This window comes from Aulonocara sp. 'chitande type north' Nkhata Bay, linkage group LG18, assembly GCF_057382095.1.
Source record: "Aulonocara sp. 'chitande type north' Nkhata Bay isolate Kocher_YH1m ecotype deep benthic linkage group LG18, A_spYH_male_GT1.1, whole genome shotgun sequence".
Taxonomy (NCBI): Eukaryota; Metazoa; Chordata; class Actinopteri; order Cichliformes; family Cichlidae; genus Aulonocara; species Aulonocara sp. 'chitande type north' Nkhata Bay.
The window spans coordinates 10927453-10943535 of NC_141361.1; the positions used below are offsets into that span (position 1 = coordinate 10927453).

At 39.0% G+C, this 16083-nt stretch overlaps 2 protein-coding genes across 3 annotated transcripts in view; one reads left to right on the forward strand and one right to left on the reverse strand.

The window, feature by feature from the left end:
* st6galnac3 (ST6 (alpha-N-acetyl-neuraminyl-2,3-beta-galactosyl-1,3)-N-acetylgalactosaminide alpha-2,6-sialyltransferase 3) overlaps positions 1-16083 on the forward strand; it is a 114417-nt gene that overhangs the window by 85242 nt on the left and 13092 nt on the right. The window lies entirely within an intron of this gene.
* pigk (phosphatidylinositol glycan anchor biosynthesis, class K) overlaps positions 15026-16083 on the reverse strand; it is a 146107-nt gene continuing 145049 nt past the window's right edge. The window contains exon 11 of the mRNA XM_086270560.1: positions 15026-15443. Within this exon, the coding sequence (XP_086126686.1) occupies positions 15342-15443 (102 nt within the window). The 3' untranslated portion in view covers positions 15026-15341. The remainder of the gene's footprint in view (positions 15444-16083) is intronic.

The following is a 16083-nucleotide window of genomic DNA, read 5'->3' on the forward strand; positions in this document are numbered from 1 at the left end:
ACCGTACATTACTTGTGGCTTGAAATCTTGGAAAAATTACTGTTTTTAAGAAGACCACAGCAGTATTATCAGTTCCTTTTGAGGCTATATTTGCTTTTATTTCACCAGTGTAAGACTGACCGGCATTTTTGTTTGAAGCAAACCATGTGTATGTAAAAGGATAAAAATATAGCTCCCAAGAAGCGTAGCTAAACTACCTCAAAAATGGGCACTGTGATTTTATGCATGAAAAATCAGGAGGTGGGATGTTCAAATTGAGCTAAAAACATGTCAATTCTACACTGATGGTGAGGTCCTGGTTATTTTTGCCACACATAACAGACTTTTATGCAAGTAATTAATATTCTGGTTCTTGATAACACGTTAAATCTAACTAGATACCTGACAAGATCCATGGAAGTGCTTCTAAAAGGACAAATAGGCCTAAGGGACTTAAGTTCAAGCAGCAAAGCATTTTGATTGTGGTTCAGAAACAAACAATTTCAATGATATTTAAAAAAAAAAGATGGAAGGAACCTCCACTCCACAGGTTCACAAGGTGCTGGCTTCCTAAAGGTGACAATGCTATTGAGTTATTTTCATAGCCATATAGGTTTACTTAAAAAGGTAAACATGGCTTTAAAAATTCATGCTAAGGGTAAAAGGAATATCTTATCAAATTTTCAGTCCAGCCAGTATTTACTGAGATATTAAAACCTCTGAACAATACAAGTTTATTATGTTGTTGCCTTAAAACATATAACAGAGTTCAGACTTCTGATAAAAGGTTTAAAAGGGTCGATTTTAACCCACATCACTATTTGCTAATGCTAACTAAAGTTGGACTTTTTCTTTCTTTGAAATTGGAAACGCTCCTATATGTTGTTTTAGGAAAGCTTACATGGGTCATTTTAGACTGCAGATGCAAACAACCAACATGGTCATTTAGCTTGAGGACTTGTTGGATATTTCAGCCACGCTAGCTGGTATGGATAAAAGCAAAAAACCCATTTCAGAGAGTCGTTGGAGAAAAAGGGAAAAACATAAAAGCCTTTTTTGTCCTGACATCATCCGAACAAGAGATGGAGCTTCTCTGCATCAACAGGCGTCTGCTCTCTGAGGGCCCAAATCATCTCCCTGGTTATTAATAGAGTCACACAGAAAAGTAAACAAAACTGGAATTATGGAAAGCAAATTGTCTTTTTCATAATGTGGGCTGTTGGAGGTCATCCCCGATGCTTCACATTGCCTCCTGGCAGAATTAAGAAACGCCTCAGCAAGCCCACACAGCTGCATTGTTCATTCCTATCGTTAAATTGCTGTGCTCTGCGGTCTGTATAAAAGAAAAATGTTGCCAAAATGCCCTGCTTTCACCTCGCGGCTCAGCTCAGGATTTTGTCACTGTTTTGTCCCAGGGGCTCCTCAGCTACTTCAGAGACACATGAAGACATGGTGTGCCGTTCCTCTACACGGAACTCGCCCACGGGCAACCGCAGAGACTTGTGTCACGGTCTCTTGCTGTATGAAGTAATCAATTAATAACAAACTCTCATTTGCATCAAGCTGCACCCTGCAGGGAGAAGAAAATTACATGCGGATGAAGAAATAGAGGGACAGAAGCAATGCCGTCTGCTGTTCATGTTCAGATCGATTTTTAAGGCTGCAGAGCGAGTGAGAAAGTCTTTCATGTAACAGCTTTATGTTGGATGGTACTTGTGCAAACCCCAGACAATACTGTATATTTGAAGCTCTGTTCGAGTGGCAATTTCTTTGAGCCAAAACAGAAGAGAGAAAAAGAGATTGAGAGAAATAGACGGTTGACTTGATGCCCACCATCTTTTCAAAGAGGAAGGAACTTGGCCTGATAAAATGCTCTCACCAGATTGTGTCTGAAGTAAATTGATAGAGGATGGATGTGTGGGAGGGTGTAGGTCTATCCACGTAAACCTCAAACCGACCTGGCTGAAAGAATAGGAAGTAGGGGAGACCGGGGATAGTTGTAACATTTTTGACATTTCTGTCTGTAAATTGGAGCTCTTTTAAGGTAGTGGATTCAAAATGTAATGCAAAGTATTTACATGTCTCTGCTATTAAATAGTACAGCTATTTTCTCTGCAGCACAATTACCCATTGCATGGTATGGTCTCAAACACAAAGAGTGAAATGTTACAATTAACCCCATAGTCTGGGTTAGTTGTAACATATCCTGGGGTAAAATGTAACACAATGAAATAAGGGTACTAACAAAATATTAACATGTAATCTTTGTTTATTCAACACATGAATGCACTTACATCCATTTATGTAGCTATGTGTGTGTGTGACAGAATGCAGAAATCTAGCTTTTGAACATATACCAACCCCCCAAAAAAGACAAATTATGGAATTTTCTGCAACTGAATATTTCATTAATTTTGGTTGGTCTTCCTTGAGTTTGGCCTCATTGGCTCAGTGGGCATTAGAACCTACAACTCTTGCACCAATTTTGAACATAACAATGAAGCTGAAAAATGTAGTTGTTCACCAGCATCGCAATTCCATTACTTTTTATCATGGCTTACCTTGGTGTGGTTTGCAAAGTGCTTCAGAAAGATGAGGAAATCTGTTTCTTGCACTCATCCTGATTTATTTCCACCAATACTTCCTACTGGTCCATCTCTGACACAGAGGTCTGCATAATGTATGTGTGGGAACACAAACAGTGGAGGAATTGTGTTGCCAATGGCATTAACCGCATATACAAAAGCGACCAGTGAACCTCTCTCTGCTGATGTCGTTGCCCCAACTTGTTTAATATAAGTTAAAGTAATAGTGTGGCAAGTTGTAACATCTGCATTATTGTTACAACTAACCCAGACTGTTGCTGTTACAACTGACCCAGACTCCTATAGCCATGAACTAGCTAACATTACAGCCAACGGCTAAAACATTAGCACTAAAGACCTACACAGAATATATCCCCATAGACATACAAATAACATAATTTAAGTTTGATGACTTTAACTGCAAAGCAGATAATGCTATTAGAAATTGAAATAAAGTAGAAAAACTTACTTTTTGGCATACAAATTACTTTTTTTGGTGTTAAATTGTCTGTTTTTGGCAAAATGTGCTGATTTTTCACATGTGATAGCAGAACTGAGTTGGGCATGCACAGGATGAGTCACATCATTTGAAACTTAGCCCTGATTGGAGAAATTGGAAGTGTTACAACTGACCCACGTTACAACTATCCCCGGTCTCCCCTACTTTACTAATCCCCATCTTTAACTCCTAAATACTGATATAACGTTAGGTATACAGCAGGTTTGGACGCAGAAAAACCAGACACTACTAGAGAAAAAATCACTGCAATGCTCCACATAATAACAGGTATCAGAAAGATGCTGATTGTGATGCAGAAGGAACGAGCTGGTATCATTTTGCTGATTAGCAAATAAAAACAACTCTAAATATCAAGGTTAAAACAATTCTAAATTTGGTCACACTGAGGTTTGTTTTTTTTTTTTAAATATAATGGGTTTTTTTTAAGAAATCAGGGATACATAGACTCATCAGCTGTTTAAGGACAGATTGCATTTCAAACATCATTTAACTAGAAGCGTAATCAAAAAGCATTATGTGGATATGAATTGATTTTGATGGAGTGTGCTGTCAGGTCTCATGTAAAAAAGATTTTTTTTAAAAAGATAAAAGACTCCCTAGTCGGATGGATAACTAGCTAAATAAATAAATAATGTTTGTGCTATGGGAAGAGTTGCATAAGGTAAGTACAGAGTTATCATAGGTAGTCACAGCCAGACTAAAAGCTAAAAGGAGGAGCACAATTTTAACAACAATTTAATTGACTTTACAGAACTAAGTAAAAGAATTGGCACATTTATGGGAATCCACATGATTGTGAGTCAACTGCCTACAAAGTGTTGTGTTTATTTGTAATAACTAATCTGATTTTGCAGACACATTGACTTCAGTGTTGCAAGTTAACTTTAATATGAAATACAGACCTGGCTATATGAAGTCCACATGTCTTAGGTATTCTGGACTTTTTAAATCTCTTGGGTAACTCATGTGTCAACATGATTCAATCAAACAAATGCAAACCTGGCAGAATAAGAAATAAACAATGAATAATACCCAAGTTATTTGGTCCATACACGTAGAATTAAAAACACTACAGAAAAGCCGCATATGATGGAAGATTAAGGCTTAATTCCGTGAAGAACTTTGAACTGCAGCATTATTGAGCTTCACCTTTTACTGACCACCTCCAGTGTCCAGTATTAAACTTTCCTTTGGCTGTCTGTACACAGATCTTAAAAATCTTTGTGCAAAGGCCAAGAGCTTTCTGGTTTCTGTTTGTAGTCCATTCGTAATCCAGGTTCTGTTAATCAATCACATTTGAGCAGATTGTCCATGACAAACATTTGAATTTGTGGAACTGTAGTCTTGAAACAAGGGAATGTGGTCAGGTGATGATTTAGCCTTTTGTTATGTTCTTAACACGGTGAGGTTGAGATGGTTTGGACATTTGCAGAGGGAGAGATGATGTATTGTTCAAAGGATGTTGAATATGTAGTTGTCAGGCAGGAGGAGAAGTGAAAGATATTTCCTTATTGATTTATATTATCTACTTTGTGCATCAGTTTAGTATAGCCTGACCTCTTTTTGTACTGTATGTAGTTATTAATCCTTCATCTTTGTCATGATTCTCCCATGTAGTTACTTCCTGTTTTATTTTGATAGTCATTTGTCTCTTGTGCCCTATATTTAAATTACTTCCTCGTCTTGTCATGATTAGTTACAGCTGTGTTTTGTTCCTCAGCTCCTTGATTTGCCGTCCTTGTATCTCTGTGTGTATACCTGGTCTCAGGTTCTTTTTGTCCTTTGTCAAAGTGTGTGTTAATCCACCCTGTTATCCCTCTTTGTGTATTGCCAGCCTGTTTTTGGATTCTCTTTATCCTCCCTGTGTTTCCCAGTTCATGTCTTGGATTTTTTTGGATTCTAGTTGCTTTCTTTGTGGATTTTTGCAGCTCATGGACTTCCAACCTAAATAAAAAGTGATTTTTATGTTTACCTATTCTGCCTGAGAGTCCTGCCTCGGGGTGTTGTTCCTGCTGAATCTCGAAAGAAAGAGGACATGGGGAGTGTTGGTGTGACAGAGAAAGTGAACCTACTAAAATAGAGTTTGTGAAACTATTTTTAAATTGCACTTTATGGTTAGTACACTTTATGTTCATGAAAATTCCATGTTTTTTCAAATTGATAACATATTTTTAACTTCTTACATAACTTCTTGAAATGTCCTTGGATATCCACATGGTGCACTTAGTCATAATAAAAAGACCTAACATTAATTACAAAACTAGAAAAGAGTGATTAGACTTTTTTTTTAATCTTAGATATTTTCATCTTACAAGGTGTCATCTACAGAGACTAGGTTTTAAATCACATCTGATACTAACTGAAATAATAATTTTATTTCTATCCACCAACCAATAGTTTAAACTAGTTTTCAGGTGTATGATATCCTTTCACCTGTCCATTACCATTCTTTTGACACCATCATCATGACATTCTTTATTTTCTTCAGATGATGCAGACCCAAAGTGAGGACGTATGGTTGTGCTACTAAAAGAAACAAAAGGGCAAAAATAAAACCACAGTTCAGGGAGGATTCAGGCTCACCTGGTCCAGCCCTAACTATATGCTTTAGCAAAAATGAACGTTTTAAGCCTAATCTTAAAAGTAGAGATAGTGTCTGTCTCCCGAATCCAAACAGGAAGCTGGTTCCACAGAAGAGGGGCCTGAAAACTGAAGGCTCTGCCTCCCATTCTACTTTTAAATGGCCCCTGGTAACCGTCAGTTGCTAGTGAAAGGGTTTTTGTTGCAGTCACTAGCAGTTCACATTAAAGGTGATGACTTCCTGCAAACACTTGCAAACTGCTTGCTAAATGATAGTGAAACCATGCAGATGGCAACAAAAATCATTACTTTAATGGTGGAGACCATTCACCATTAATTGATCATTGCTGTTGTGGTAAGACATACCTTTAGTTTGAGGACAAAAGTTCTCAATTTCTGGTTTGCATCATAATTTTTCCAAGTTTCACTGTAACTTGGAGAGCAAATGGTGAGTGTTTGCAGCCGGTATCTTCTAGTTAGCAAAGCAATATCAAGGAAGTTTGTGGTGCAGCAACTTTCACCTGGTATCAGCCAGCAAGCTCAAGCAGCTACTTGCCACCTGGTCACGGAAAACACCCCAACAACCAGTTGAAGACATCCCTGGAAACCTCTGGCCTAAGCTAACTACCCTAAACTAACCTGCAGGATACAGCTATACATTTAGGCACAAGAGTTGAATCAATGCAATAATCTAACTGAGTAAGAAGGTAAATGACCTTAATTAATTCCATTACATTTCTTTGTATCTTGAGTCATGATTTATGAGCTGCCAAAGGCAGTTATATCAGCAGTGGGTCGTGCATAATGAGAGCAGGTGTTCTTTTAAACATGCAGTCAAAGAGTGACACCCAGCCAGGCGATTATGTGAATATGTGCATTTGCCTGATATTACATCATTTATTTTTGCCAACTGTAAAACAGTTTTCAGAGTCAAAAGGATTTCCTCTCTGAGTAAGGATCAAGTTTTTACAATAGAGCTGAGTTTTATTCCACTAAGCACTTCTGACAGGTGTCATGTCATATTTGTGCAGCTTGCAGAGGCATTAGATAGCATGGCTCGACTGAATCAGTCGTCAGTGCAGAGTTTCTTGCACACGTGGACAGCTCTCTTGCTGTGAATGTCAAGTGTGAGTTATTGAACAGAGTCGTAGGTAGAGGAGTCTCTCACTGATCCTGGGCAGTTCTCCACCGCTCCTTAGCCCCTGGCGCTCGGCAGGTAAAGCACAACAAGCTCCAGATCAGTCCGACTTAGGGGATTATTTACTTAGACCCCGCTCAGAGCATCTGACTTCATTTCTCAAACACCCTTCATTTGGCAGTGCCAGTAGCATGGCAGTATCCTAGCATGTCAGTCCCAATCGCTCCCGCCTCACTTGTCTCAGGTCTGTGTTGGAGAGCAACAAAAAGAGGGATTTATCTGAGCTTTTTATGCACATTTTTTATTTCTTTTTTTAATCCCCATGGTTCATGCCCAAACCCAATTTATTGTTTTATTTTTCAAGAAAGCTGTCTCAGTGGCTTTAAAGACTGCTTAAAAAGCCAAGCAGTGTCGAGCCAGACACATTTTGTTTGCCGTCTTTGAGTAAAAGACGGAATTTTTCTGCCTTAACAAAACAAGCAAATTGCATTCTCTCTGTCCTCCGGCTCTGGATGTTATTTGTCGCCTGCCAAAGCAGCTTCACACCGTGTCTTATCTCTCTTAAATTGGCCACACAATAACAGCATCTTTTCTACTCTCTTGTCCCATTATAATTGTCACAGGTAAACACATTACTGGTTGTAGACCCTGAATTCAGTCGTTCTCGGCACGTCTTCACTGCCAAACATCTGCTTTGAAACGTTAGCCACCGGGTCAGTGGATCCCACCCCCTTTATTTATTCCTGACTGCCTTTTTGCTCCAGGACATCCAGCTCTCAACTGGGACGTGGTGTATGTGTGCCTGTATTCGTCTCTGTCTGCGTGTGTGCCACAAGAGTGGCAAATTACTAATGAATAATGCAGGGTAATAGTGATGTGTTGACAACTCTGACAGCTGAGAGCTGCCGAGCTGTGTATCAGTGATAATGTGCCATTTCCCTTCTGTGCTCCTCCACTCCTTTATTACAGCAAATTGCATTTTTTTTTTATTTTCACCTCCCCACAACCCCACTGTCTATGTGTTTATGAGGGTTTTGTTGTACCACTAAACCTCAAAAAACAAACTACTTTCTGTTCACATTTTTTATTAACTCTTTAGTTTAATCTCTGATTGGTTTCTGGATTTATTTTGGCTCGTTTGTACCCAGACTCTGGCTTTGTCAGATACTGGTGATTTGAGTGTTTGGCTTCTCATTTAACCACCTAATGAATTCACTAGAGAGTCACTAGGTCTTTTCCCTTGTTTGGATTTTCAAAGAAGTGGATTCATACCTAAATTGAATGGGTTCTTTCTTTGTCCTCTCTTGGTCCTGATAGTTCATCATGTTGTTAAAATACAAACACAAACATTCTAACTCTGATCTGAAAAATAAAATAAAAGGTTGGTGTTTTTGAAGTAGACACTAGAGGATATGATTTTAAATGTGTTTTAGCCTCGTAAATTTAATTTTACACTCAATTGTTTTGCTATCAATCCGCCATAATGGTAATTGTAAAGCACAGATGGAAACGCAGAGCTTTGTTGGCCAACAGAGGAAGACAACTGGGAGTTTATTTCTCACTTTACAACCTGTACTGACAAGAGAGCACCAAATCATGCTTATTGTTCACATATGGTAAAGAACTATCTAGCCCACCATAAATGGATGGATATCAGCTAAACAGATGAAACAATTGTAAATTAAAACATTTGCCTGTTTTTAAAATTTCTTTTAAAAACTTTTTTTTTTTAAGTTTTAAAAGTTTTAAAAACTACAACAGCTAAATTAGTTAATATGACATTTTAGCACTATGATGGAAACCCTGCAAAATCCACTTGATGGTTTAATCTGTGTTTTATCCTTGTAAATACCAGCTCTGTTAGATAAAGATTAAAAAAATCATGAAAGATCTCATTATTAAAGTTAACACAGTATAATTTTTTACTTTATAATGACACTAGAGAAAAAGTCAGGCCATCACCAGTCAGTAGGATTCAGCCTTTTGGCGCCCTGAACATGTGAAATGTCAATGTAATCTATCTGGTAATAATTTAAGACTATAGTTGAGATACATTCTGGCATGACTAAAATAGAGTTGAGTCAACCAGGTTTCTGGTTTTGTTCGACATAAGCGTACTAGAAAACATTCACGTAATGGCTAAGATGAGCCCATCCATCCATGTTCATCTACTTAAGAGGCGGGGAAAACCCTGCAAAGGTTTCCAGTTTGTTACGGGACTAATACAGAGAAACAAACAAACATTTACGCATAGAGCAGATTTAGAATCATCAGTTAACCTAGCATGTTTGTCTTTAGCGTGTGGGAGGAAGAACCCACACAGACATTGGGAAAAACATCCAAACGTCACACAGGAAGCTCCCACTGTTTGTCTGATGTTAACCAACAAGCAAAAGAACTGCTGTATTTATTGCGTTTGTCCAGATAACATGAAAAGAAGAGTGTGACACACATACAGAGAGTGAAATGAAGTGTCCAGATAACTTACCTGGCACACGATCGTGTGACAGATGATGAAATTTGTTAAAATTGGTTGTTAATAAAGTTGCTGATCAGCAGCAGCAGCAGCAGCAGCAGAAAAACACAAGCAACCTAAGAAGAACTTACAGTAACTAAAACGTCAGCAATTTTATCATCAAGGACACAGAGCATTGCTCGCAGTAACCAGTCAGAAAAATTCAAAGCAATTATTGTACTTAATAATGAGCAGAGAGCACTGTGTGGCTGTCACGTTTAATCCTAGAAACTGTTTAATTTCCAAGACTTACATGTTGTGTCCCTACACATCCACCTGCTCCCTCCACCTCTCACAGTTGTGACTGAAATAGCGAAACCCACAGTATGTAAATGTTAAACGTTTTGATGTTAAAATTTTGACCCCCTTGCATTTAATGATGCACGTGTTTGCATAATATTTTGCAGTGATTCTGGACTATGTTGAAGGAGGTCACTGCAAACCAAATTCCCCTGTGTGTTTGTGCGCCTTTGTTATCTGAACCAAAGCTATTGGGCATAATTGGATTCTATAAAAATGAAAGTTTAAACTATTCTTCACTGGTGAGTTTTAATGATTTTTACCGTAACCGTATTATGTATTATCTTGAGGCAGGATTTGATTCATATCAAAGAATTAATCTCATGATTAAAGCAAATGAAAACAATTGTATCAAAGGCTAAGTGTGTGTGTCTGTACTAGAAGTAAGGTTGAGCCAGAACCTGCTACAAAAACATGTTATCCTCACAAATTAGTCACTGGCCCTATATTCTAATAAAGGGTTGTGGTTTAAGTAACTGTTCCGTAATGTAAATCGTGTGCAGCTCACTCTTAGTTCTTTTTATTTATTTATTTTTTAAATTCCTTCCCAGTCAGTTGAACACCCTCGCAATCCCTAATACATCTATCATCACTAACATCTATATCCATGATTGCATGTGAATTTTAAAAAAGTGGCAAGTTCGCAAAACATTTAGTATATGTTACAAGACAGATGTAATGAGAAAGGGGGGGTAATATATTCCTTGGAAATGGAAAAAGAATAGGCGTGAGAAGGTGTGTTAAATAGAAATGTTAGAGTTTTTCCACAAACTGATTAAATTCTTTCACTGGTCTTTCATGGGGATGGTATAAGCTAGTTAAAAAAAACAGTCCACAGGTTTATTGGGCAGCTCAGGTTTATTTTACGAGGAGGCTTTTGGATAACAGCAACAATACAATCGTGTGTTCAGCTGTGTGAGCTCCGTGAGTGAAAGTACTGCCGCTGTATTTCACCTTGATTTTACATCATGTGCACAAACCTCAGATTCAAACCGAAATTTAGACTTTGTGAACCATTTTAACCCTTTTTAAAACCCCCAACAGAAACTATAATTTTCATTTTATAATAAGTGTTCATACACAATAGAAAGATTTCTTCCCTTTTCTGCTGTCTATATGGAGGCATGCCTATTAAAGGATCTAATGTTGTTTAAGTCAAAATGGAACTTAATGTTTTGTAGTTAAAAAACCTTGACATGCCTCAAAAAAGTGGTGTACAACAGATGGTCAATGCCTAAGCACTGTATAACATTGTCAGCTATGAGAACATGCTTCATAATGTGAATGATTATTTACCTGCCGCATTAATGGGAGAGGACGTGCAAACGTTACCGCTGCTGCTGGGTTGAGATTCATGAGTCCGGAGCGGAATTAAAAACACGAGGTCATCACGTGTTTTGTGAGCAAATACTTTTGCATATTCGTAGTGTTTCCTCCCTTAAATGAAATATCTACTTTGCAAGTATTGCAAGTTGCCCTGTTGTCATCCGTTCTCGTAAAGTATAACCAAACTTTTGAGCGTTTGAGCCGCTTAGGCGCCGTGTTTCCTGCCAGGTAAATGACGCTCCGCAACGTGGTGACGTCATTCGGGGCGACTGGAATCGATAAGGGAATCATTTGCAAAAATGGCAAACAATTCCAAGGAATTGAAACAGTGGGAACCGGTTCTCAACAAGAACCGGGTTTCGATACCCATCCCTAGCCACACCTTAATGTTTGAATTCCTCTGGATTAACATCAGCACAAAAACTGTTTGCCAGGAGCTTCGTGGCTGAGGCTTTTGTCCTTATGGTGTTTTCTATGCAGATGTTTGTCTTTATACAGGGAGTGCAGAATTATTAGGCAAATAAGTATTTTGTCCACATCATCCTCTCCATGCATGTTGTCTTACCACAAGCTTTATAGGCTCGAAAGCCTACTACCGATTAAGCATATTAGGTGATGTGCATCTCTGTAATGAGAAGGGGTGTGGTCTAATGACATCAACACCCTATATCAGGTGTGCATAATTATTAGGCAACGTCCTTTCCTTTGGCAAAATGGGTCAAAAGAAGGACTTGACAGGCTCAGAAAAGTCAAAAATAGTGAGATATCTTGCAGAGGGATGCAGCAGTCTCAAAATTGCAAAGCTTCTGAAGCGTGATCATCGAACAATCAAGCGTTTCATTCAAAATAGTCAACAGGGTCGCAAGAAGCGTGTGGAAAAACCAAGGCGCAAAATAACTGCCCATGAACTGAGAAAAGTCAAGCGTACAGCTGCCAAGATGCCACTTGCCACCAGTTTGGCCATATTTCAGAGCTGCAACATCACTGGAGTGCCCAAAAGCACAAGGTGTGCAATACTCAGAGACATGGCCAAGGTAAGAAAGGCTGAAAGACGACCACCACTGAACAAGACACACAAGCTGAAACGTCAAGACTGGGCCAAGAAATATCTCAAGACTGATTTTTCTAAGGTTTTATGGACTGATGAAATGAGAGTGAGTCTTGATGGGCCAGATGGATGGGCCCGTGGCTGGATTGGTAAAGGGCAGAGAGCTCCAGTCCGACTCAGACGCCAGCAAGGTGGAGGTGGAGTACTGGTTTGGGTTGGTATCATCAAAGATGAGCTTGTGGGGCCTTTTCGGGTTGAGGATGGAGTCAAGCTCAACTCCCAGTCCTACTGCCAGTTTCTGGAAGACACCTTCTTCAAGCAGTGGTACAGGAAGAAGTCTGCATCCTTCAAGAAAAACATGATTTTCATGCAGGACAATGCTCCATCACACGCGTCCAAGTACTCCACAGCGTGGCTGGCAAGAAAGGGTATAAAAGAAGAAAAACTAATGACATGGCCTCCTTGTTCACCTGATCTGAACCCCGTTGAGAACCTGTGGTCCATCATCAAATGTGAGATTTACAAGGAGGGAAAACAGTACACCTCTCTGAACAGTGTCTGGGAGGCTGTGGTTGCTGCTGCACGCAATGTTGATGGTGAACAGATCAAAACACTGACAGAATCCATGGATGGCAGGCTTTTGAGTGTCCTTGCAAAGAAAGGTGGCTATATTGGTCGCTGATTTATTTTTGTTTTGTTTTTGAATGTCAGAAATGTATATTTCAAATCAAATCAAATCAAATCACTTTTTATTGTCACATCACATGTGCAGGCACACTGGCACAGCACATGCGAGTGAAATTCTTGTGTGCGAGCCCCACAAGCAACAGAGATGTGCAAACACAACAACACAAACGAGCAAAATACAAGAATGGCCAACCTGAAACTAATAAATATATGTACAATATATAATAGTGTATGCATTTCTGGATGTGTATACTAAATATTTTCCTACGTGTGTGTGTGTGTGTGTGTGTGTGTGTGTGTATACACATTTTTACAAATTAAATAGTAAAAAAATAAAATAAAATAATAATAATAATAATAATAATAATAATAAAATATATAAAATATACAGAGTTGAATATGTGCAAAACAAGTGGCATTTATATACAGTGTGGAGTGCATAATGTTGAAGTTCCAGTAGTGAAGCTGAGGTGTCTATGACGTGTTCAGCAGTCTGATGGCCTGATGGAAGAAGCTGTCTCTCAGTCTGCTGGTACGGGACCGGATGCTGCAGAACCTCCTTCCTGATGGAAGCAGTCTGAACAGTTTATGGCTGGGGTGACTGGAGTCCTTGATGATCCTCCCCGCTTTCCTCAGGCAGCGCTTCCTGTAGATGTCCTGCAGGGAGGGAAGCTCACCTCCAATTATCCGTTCAGAGCACCGCACTACTCGCTGGAGAGCTTTGCAGTTGTAGGCGGTGCTGTTGCCATACCAGGTGGTGATGCATCCAGTGAGGATGCTCTCAATGGCACAGTGATAGAAGGTCCTGAGGATGCGGGGGCTCATGCCGAATCTTTTCAGTCTCCTGAGAAAGAAGAGGTGCTGCTGGGCCTTCTTCACTGTTTTGTTTGTGTGTACTGACCACGTAAGATCCTCAGCCAGGTGTACGCCAAGGAACCGGAAGCTGCTCACTCTCTCCACAGCAGCGCCGTTGATGGTGATGGGGGTGTGTACTTCTCTGCACCTCCGGAAGTCCACTATCAACTCCTTTGTCTTTGCGACGTTGAGGGTGAGATGGTTGTCTTTTATTTGTGAATATTTTATTTATTGAATATTTGTGAATGTGGAGATGTTATATTGGTTTCACTGGTAAAAATAAATAATTGAAATGGGTATATATTTGTTTTTTCTTAAGTTGCCTAATAATTATGCAGAGTAATAGTCACCTGCACACACAGATATCCCCCTAAAATAGCTAAAACTAAAAACAAACTAAACACTACTTCCAAAAACATTCAGCTTTGATATTAATGAGTTTTTTGGGTTCATTGAGAACATGGTTGTTGTTCAATAATAACATTATTCCTCAAAAATACAACTTGCCTAATAATTCTGCACTCCCTGTATATGCCCTTATTAGAAAAAAATATTAAATGTCTAATAAAAATCCAACATTTTCCCGTAAAATAATAACTACCTAAGAAATCTACACAAGTTCTAAGCTACACACATATACATGGACTGTATTATTATTGGCAAATTCAGCACATAACGAAAATACAATGCCTGCAAGCACGCTGTCTTTACTTTAATGCTCACAGACACTATTATTTTCTGGGAGAGCCAGTGATGATCTAATAATAAGCGTTCACAAAATAAGCAAAGACCATACAGCATCAGCTATGCACCGACTATTATGAAAATATCTCCAAGCAAAAATATCTAAAAACATTCACTTACACATTATTTACAGACAAATAAATTGCACTGGATCACCAACTTTCCATTAATAACAGGCTGATGTGCATTTTTGGCTACTGTGCAGTAGTAGAGCAATGAAAAACTGGTCTTACCTCACCCTGATACTCCAAAAGTGTTTTTTTTTCACATGGAATTGGCTTTGATTGTTGGAGTTTTCTATCAGAACTGAAGGATTTTACCTTGCAATATAAAGCACCTTAAGGTGACTATTGTTGTGAGTTGGCGCTATATAAAAAAACCCCAATTGAGCTGAATTGAAGCTGTTCATCATGCAATGCATTTTCAACTGCTGCCTTGACAGATGTTAGCTCCGAGCTCTCAAGCCAGCAAAGAAATTGTATTTGGGCTATGAGCCTACATTCTGCTGTGGTCAGGGGTTGATTCTGATGATCTGCTCGGTGTTGCTGTTTTTGATTGCTTCGTCAGAGGTGCCATAACAGAGAGAGCTATTATGCTGTTAAGCTGTAGCCCATGGAGCAGATACAGATAAACATTAAAACATTAATTCAGCATTCATACATTTAATTTTGATTATTTTATATGCATATAGACTAACAGTCAAAGATTTGTACATACCTTCTCATTAAAAGTTTTTCTTGATTTTCATGAGTATTTTACATTGTAGAGTCTCACTGAAGGCATCACAATTATGAATGAACACTTATGGAATTATGTGATAAACAAAAGAATGTGAAATAACTCAAAACATGTTTATATTTTAGATTCTTAAAAAAATTCCACTCTTTGCTTTGATTACTGCTTTGCACACTCTTGGCATTCTCTCGATGAGCTTCATGAGGTCGTCACCTGAAATGGTTTTCCAACTGTCTTGAAGGAGTTCCCAGAGATGCTGAGCACTTGTTGGTCCTTTTGTCGTCACTCTGTGGTCCATCTCATTCCAAACCATCTCGACTGGGTTTAGGTCAGGAGACTGTGGAGGCCAGGCCATCTAGCGCAGCACCATCACTCTCCTTCTTGGTCAAATAGCCCTTACACAGCCTGAAGGTTTGTTCGGGGTCATTGTCCTGTTGAAAAATAAATGATGATCCAACTAAACGCAAAATGATTGGGATTGTGTGTCGCTGCAGGATGCTGTGTGGTAGCCATGCTGGATCAGTGAGCCTTCAATTTTGAATAAATCCCCAACAAAGCACCTCCACACCATCACACCTTCTCCATGCTTCACGGTGGGAACCATGCATGTAGAGACCATCCATTCACTTTTTCTACGTCAAACAAAGACACCACAGGTGGAACCAAAGAAGTCAAATTTGGACTCATTACACCAAAGCACAGATTTCCACTGGTCTAATGTCCTAGTGTTTCTTGGCCCAAATATATCTCTTCTGCTCGTTGCTTTTCCTTAGTTGTGGCTTCTTATTGATTTATTTATTTAGCGGATGATCTATTATTTTGTATTGCAACTGAATGATGAGAAAATGACCGAAGTGGTGGCCAAAATATTAATTTCCTCGGGAGCTCACTATATCGTCATCATCAGAAAATAGAGAAGCGTGAATGAGTGAATGCTTTTGGATACAACCTTTATCTCAGATGGAAAAATCTGACTGTAAATCATCTGCAGAAAACAAGCAACACATAAGAAACCCTTTTTAAAAGATTATCTCAGTATTTACTTCAGAACACAGCTGGTTTTGGTTGTGA